Source organism: Palaemon carinicauda, chromosome 19, assembly GCF_036898095.1.
Source record: "Palaemon carinicauda isolate YSFRI2023 chromosome 19, ASM3689809v2, whole genome shotgun sequence".
In the NCBI taxonomy this organism is placed as follows: Eukaryota; Metazoa; Arthropoda; class Malacostraca; order Decapoda; family Palaemonidae; genus Palaemon; species Palaemon carinicauda.
This window is the reverse complement of record NC_090743.1, coordinates 65,845,861-65,852,166: the sequence shown is the minus strand read 5'-3', so window position 1 is coordinate 65,852,166 and position 6,306 is coordinate 65,845,861. Positions and strand designations below refer to the sequence as shown.

General features: G+C 36.9%; 3 protein-coding genes across 3 annotated transcripts; 2 read left to right on the top strand and 1 right to left on the bottom strand.

The window, feature by feature from the left end:
- The first annotated feature begins 1,622 nt into the window (after positions 1-1,622).
- LOC137659030 (uncharacterized) lies at positions 1,623-2,297 on the top strand. The gene has a single exon (XM_068394125.1). It carries the CDS (start codon positions 1,623-1,625, stop codon positions 2,295-2,297), a length of 675 nt encoding a protein of 224 aa, XP_068250226.1.
- A 6-nt stretch (positions 2,298-2,303) lies between these two features.
- LOC137659029 (putative nuclease HARBI1) lies at positions 2,304-2,765 on the top strand. Its single transcript, XM_068394124.1, has one exon. It carries the CDS (start codon positions 2,304-2,306, stop codon positions 2,763-2,765), a length of 462 nt encoding a protein of 153 aa, XP_068250225.1.
- Positions 2,766-3,567: 802 nt separating this feature from the next.
- On the bottom strand, positions 3,568-5,157 carry LOC137658256 (uncharacterized). Its single transcript, XM_068392930.1, has 3 exons — positions 5,029-5,157; positions 4,373-4,570; positions 3,568-4,085 (listed from the first exon to the last, which is right to left on the bottom strand). The coding sequence occupies exons 1-3, from the start codon at positions 5,029-5,031 to the stop codon at positions 3,810-3,812; spliced, it is 477 nt and encodes a 158-aa protein (XP_068249031.1). The 5' UTR covers positions 5,032-5,157; the 3' UTR covers positions 3,568-3,809.
- Between the last annotated feature and the right edge of the window lie 1,149 nt (positions 5,158-6,306).

The window sequence follows — 6,306 nt, the reverse complement described above, 5'->3', positions numbered from 1 at the left end:
AGTATAATCAGTATATTAGGAGGAGAGTGATGGAAATGGAGATACAGGGAATGAGAAGGAGAGGGAGACCAAAGCGAAGGTGGGTGGACTGTATCAAGGATGACCTTCGATCAAAGGGATTAACCGGTGATGAGATGTGGGACAGATGTTGATGGAGAAAGCTGACCAGAAACATCGACCCCACATAGAAGTTGGAAAAGATATAGAAAAAGAAGAAGATGAAGAAGATTTTCATTTTTTGTATAGCTCAAGAACTTATGAAAATGTTTCAGTGAAAACCTTTATTACTTATGTTTAACAAAAGCGAGGAAATTCAACAGTCCCTAGTAAAGATAATGTAAATTTTGATATGATAAGAAATCTAGGCCCCTTTGGCAAAGGCCTATCTACGAGAATTTGGCAATTTACTTTGGAACAAACATCTACTTCCAAATGCATGGAAACAGAAAATAGTAATAACAATAACTAAACCAGGAAAAGATCCTAAGAATCCAAACAATTACAGGCCAATTTCACTGATCAGTTGTGTTCGCAGATTGCTAGAAAAAGAAAAGGAAATAAGGAAATAAATAAACTATATAAACAATGAATATAGAATATGTTAAGATCAGTAATAACGTTAAAATAGACTTTCATCAGCCTCTTCTTTCACACCATTATCCTCATGTTAAGGGGTCGGTTACCTGATGCGGCCTCTCCAATCCATATATCTCCATATCATCCTTCACCTATCTCGCCAAATAACCTGCTTTCTGGCATTTGCCCTTCAATCAACTTTAGCAAGTAGAAATAGAAAAGCCTCACTTCAATTCAAATTAACAAAAGCTTCCCTCGCCTAGTTTGGACTATCGTCTGAATCGTGTCCAAAATAGAAATGTTAAAAAGGTTCCTGTACAGAATAAAAAGATTCCTAGGTTTCATTTGCATTTTTCCCCAAGAGTTCGAAATAGAAATTATCTCTCTTCATTAAGGGAGGAATAAACTTTGGCCTTTTCCCCATTAACCTAATGGATATTTTTCCGTTCTCCAATAAAGTAGGCCTATAGCTCCAACGTGTTTAGTTCCCCTTGGCCGCACACTTTACCATTTAGTTTTTGTTTCATAACTTAAGCTTGATTCACACATTCCCGATTATGGCTCCCGTTGCTGATTTTTTTTCCATCGTAAAAAAATTGCCGATTTTCCTCGCTTACGTGCGATTGGAGGGCCCAGGCCGAAGATCGAAGCCACAGGAATCTGGAATCATCGGGACCACGCTACGACTGTATTACAACTGTCGAATCAGTATTACAATTATGTTTCCAGGATTGTAAAGGTTTACGATGATCGGATGTGTTCTAGGGAAATTAGGCCACGCCCCCTTAACGATATTTAGGAAGTTGCACGATCATCGTAAGAAGCGATTTGATTTTTTGCAGGCGTACAAGAATCATCCGGGGTTGGCTTCGACGGTCTAAATCACAGCACCAACGTCGGGAACAATGATGGCTTCATATAAGGGCAGTGCCCCTCAGCACAGCACTCATTCATTGTTCATCTCTCGTTGCAACAACAACTCTCTCAACATGGATGCCCTTTTGAGAACTATGGAAGAGTCTTTGGCTGTCATCAAATAATTTTTCATGAATCCTGCAATCCTTCAGAACGAGAATTTACTGACAATAATTCATAATTACTTGGAGGCTATAGAAAACTTGGGATTCGGCCAGGCACTACAGCAAGAAGAGGAACAACAGCAGAGTGCCCCTAGGACAGTATGGGTGTGGGCGTACTTGCAGAGAAGAATAGAGCAGGGCCATTATGACAACCTAATGGGAGAGTTGGCCGATGAGTGTCCAGAACTCTTCAAAAATTTTACAAGGATGAACCAGACGTTGTTCAACGAGATAGTGGAACTTACAACACCCCTCATTCAGAAGACTACCTGGTGGCGTACACCTATTCCCCCTGGCCTTATTGTTGCAGTGACCCTACGGTTCCTAGCTACAGGCAGCTCGTACAAGACCTTAGGCTATGCATTCAGAGTTGCTCACAACACCATCAGCTTGATAGTCCCAGAGACTTGTCAGGCAATTATCAGTGTGTATGGTGACAGTGAACTGAAGTTGCCACAAACAGCAGAGGAGTTGGAGCGGATGGCCCAACGGTACGAAGAACGCTGGAACCTGCCACATTGTATTGGTGCCCACGACGGAAAACACATTTGTCTTTGCAACCCAGCACTAGGTGGCAGCTACTACTACAACTACAAGAAGTTTTATTCAATTGTGTTGCTTGCCATTGTTGATGGAGCATAAAAGCTCATGTACGGTGAAGTCGGTGCCATATGGTCCGAATCTGATGGTGGTGTCTTCGCCCAAACCCAGCTTGCTGGTCTTCTGGACAGAAATGAGGTTCAACTCCCGAAACTCAAAATGTTATCCAAGAATCCAACAGGGCCACCTACAGAGTATTTCTTTATTGGTGATGATGCATTCTTAATTCGCACCTACCTCATGAAGAGATACCCCAACAGAGCCCATACGAGAGAAGAGAGAATCTATAACTACAGACTTAGCAGGGCCAGACTGACAGTGGAGAACACCTTTGGCATTCTGGCCAACCACTTTCGAGTCTTTCACACCTCTATATGCCTCAAACCAGACCATATAGAGCCCGTTATCATGGCCGCTTGCATTCTACACAACATTTTGAGGCGCCAGGTCCTGGGACATCAGGAGGGTGACTACAAGGACCCAGTCACTCACGAAATGGCCTACCAATGACATGGAACAAGGCCAGCCAGTTAGCCAGGAATTAGCGGGAATACCTGAAGAAGTACTACAAATCACCCCAAGGGGCAGTGCCTTGGCAGAACAAATCACTCTCCTAATAGTTAAGATTACATTTCACTGTTTCCGTTTAGTGTGAATGCCTATGACATTGAATTAATCCATGAAGGATGTTTCAAGTTTCATTGTATATAAAAGATATTGTGATTTAAATATGCAAGCTTCATTAACATATGTTTTGGGCTTATTTCACTGTCACTGGCACAAACACTTTGATAGAAGTTATTGTTTCTACAGGTTTGTTTTGTAGTTTGGAATATTTATAATTTAGTTAATATGTATTAATAGTATTTCTCTTCTTTTAAGTATTGTTCTCCTACTTATTATTATGGTTAATATTATTATTAATAACCTTCGTTATTCTTATTATTTTACTTTAAAGTCTTATTTTATTTTATTTCCTTTTAGTTTATATTACTATTTTCATATCTTTAATATTTTTTTTTGTACATTACTTATTAGTAACCTTTTCAATTAGTATTATTTTTCTTTAAAGTCTTATTTTATTTCATTTCCTTCTAGTTTATATTACTATTTTCATATCTTTAATACATTTTTTGTACCTTATAACATTAAATGGTTTATAATATATTGGAGTTAAAGCACAAGTGACATTTATACTTATATTTATTAATAAAATAACAATAGGCACAATTTTACAATATAAAAAAAATACACATGTTCTCAAAAGTACATTACATTTTACATATCCTTCAGTGACTGTGTTGTTGTGAGGTTGATGGCACAGCTGCTTGTCGGTGGGTTTGGCCCATGTGGTGGGTTGAACAGCCACTGCATAAAATTGTTTCTGGAAAGGCTGACATTTAGGTCAGGCACAGGTGGTCTGAGCGCCGGTGTGGAGCACATGGGCCTCAGCACCTCCGACAGTGTGGCATATTGTTTGGCGGTGATGGTGAGAGGCACTTGGTCCACGGATTGAGGCAGTGGGGCTAGCATTGTGGCGGGCTGTGGGGGAGGCTATGTGGCACACTGTCGTTTATTTAAGTTGTAGAAGGTGTGGAGCAGGAGATCTGTTTCGTCAGGCTCCCCACCCCTCTGTTGTGCAGCAGAAAACCTCTTGATGACTGCCGCCACCTCCATCTTCAACAGATGCTTCAACGCTCCCCCAAAGCCTGCGGCGTCTTGAGCATAGCACTGGAACAAAGTCTTCCAATGCTCCACCTCTGGGTCTCTGTTCACCAAATCCACTACTTCCTTCAGGGTATTGCGGGCGGAAGTCGCATCCTTTATTAACTATGGGAAGGGAAGGGCATAAAAACATCAGGAGATAATGTGAACATATTTTTAAAAAATTCCATAATAATTGCAAGTCGTTTGGCTGAAAATTAATAGCTTCTATAGATAAACATATTTGAAAACATGTCAGTAAACACTATAAGTAGTTTGACTGAAAATTAATAGCTCCTGTACATATCAAAAAATTTTAAAACATGCCAGTAAGCATTGCAATTAGTTTAACTGAAAATAAATAATTACTATAGACATGCAAGTACTTTGACTGAAAATTAATAGCTACTTACTTTTTCTATTCCAGCAGCTCTTGATTTCTGTTTCTTCTGCCTGGGCTGGGCAATGCCGGGGGTGGCAACAATCTCCTTGGTGGGCTCCTCCTCCATTGCTGGTTTGTCACCAGGGATGGCACCAGGGTCGGGACCGGGAATGGCCCCAACGATGGCAACAACCAAATCGTCAGGAAGGGCAGCAGTAGAGGCAGTAGACTAGAAGATTTATAAAAAGGAATTATTAGATGGACATGTAGACAGTACATGATATCATGTATAGGTATATGTATTGTATATTATGTATATTAAATTTATAATATATTTCATTGTTTAGGATTTTGGTTTCTATATCCCTCTTGTGTTTGGTGACTGCATATCCATAAATAATTACTGAACAAATTATTTGTCTTTAAATGAATATTAAATAAAGTAGTAATTAAAATAATAATAACAGTATTAATAAATGTAATTATATTAATAATGCTAATAATATTTAGTAATCATAATGATGATATTGGAAAAAATAATAACAGTAAGAATGATTATCATAATATTGAAAATAATAAGAGTAGTAATGATAATCATAATAATATTGAAAAAAATCATTAACCCTTGATAGGTGTGGTGGGTCGTATATAACCCGAGGTTAAAAAAACAAGTTTTTTTTTTTTTACCATAATTTTTCATCCGTATTGGTTGTGAGTGATATTGACCTGCGAGACCTCAGTTTGGTGTGCGCAGCAATCAGGTGAGGACGCATTTCATTCCAGCTCTTTTCCTAGTGCTATTTCTGAGATACCCTTGGGTTGAGCTCGACCCATCAATACCTAATTAAAGTAAGTTGTATAATATAAAATTTTTATATAATTATCGAATGTGCAGTAGTATTTAGGCGTGTATAAAAAAGGATTGTTGTAAAGTGTTTGTGGATGTCTTCTACCCCGTAGGTTTTTATGAAATAGTTTATAATTTCTCCTGTTTTGTAAGTTTTTACCTTTATGAGAACTTAATTATGATCATTATTTTATTTTTTTTTAATTGAAAAATAATCTATAAACTTCATTCTAGCTACCATAATATTTTTTCTGCAAATCCTCGAAAAATAATATAAGTAAATGACTCACTGATATTGACATACTTTTCTCCATTTCAGGTAGCAGATTTGACCTTCTAAGGTGCTGTGGTTGGCGGCCCTTTTGTGAGCACATCCAACACAAGCTTACATAGCGCAATGTATTCCTCTTTTTAATAAACTATTTGATATTTTCATGTATGAATACCATACTCAGCAATGGATATAAGGATTTGTCTTGAAAAATGTCATGATATAACTCAGCAAAAAAAAAAAAAAAAAAAAAAAAAATTGCCCTTTTATAAAACATCAAATAATATCCAAGTGCAGATTCTTTTACACTTTTTTATTGTACGATAATAATACAATATCCTGTAAAAATTTCAGCCACTAACTATGTCATTTACCTACCCCCCAAATATGTTGAAAAGAGAATAAATATTTTTAGCCAAAATAACATACACTTTTTTTTTCTCATTTCAGGAAACCTTCCGTTTTGGTTACTCCCTTCACCTGGATCTCAGCAAATGGAGCTCAATCATCATAGAATAAGTGCTTAATATAGTTTTAGTTTATTTCCATATTTAGATTTTAGGTGATTTTTTCTGTAAAGTAATTTTCTTTGTATACTTATTTTATTAGATTATTTGAAATAAATATTTATTTTCGACATAGCTTTTATTTACTCTTTTTGAAGATTAGAATATTCTTTGAATTTGGTTTTGCTATTAAAAGGTTGTGAATTGATTTGTATATTAATTTTTTATGAATTTTTTTTGGACCTCAGATTGAGGTCAACCCACGATACCTATTTAAGGTGGTGAAATAACAATACCTATCCAGGGTTAATACTAATAATATTGATGATAACAATAACAGT

Excerpts from the sequence above, each read along its gene's own strand:
- LOC137659029 (XM_068394124.1), top strand. The coding sequence starts at position 2,304 with ATGTACGGTGAAGTCGGTGCCATATGGTCCGAATCTGATGGTGGTGTC.
- LOC137658256 (XM_068392930.1), bottom strand. Across the intron at positions 4,086-4,372 it reads GAGCTGCTGGAATAGAAAAA|TTAATAAAGGATGCGACTTC; the intron begins GTAAGTAGCTAT and ends CCCTTCCCATAG.
- LOC137659030 (XM_068394125.1), top strand. The coding sequence starts at position 1,623 with ATGAATCCTGCAATCCTTCAGAACGAGAATTTACTGACAATAATTCAT.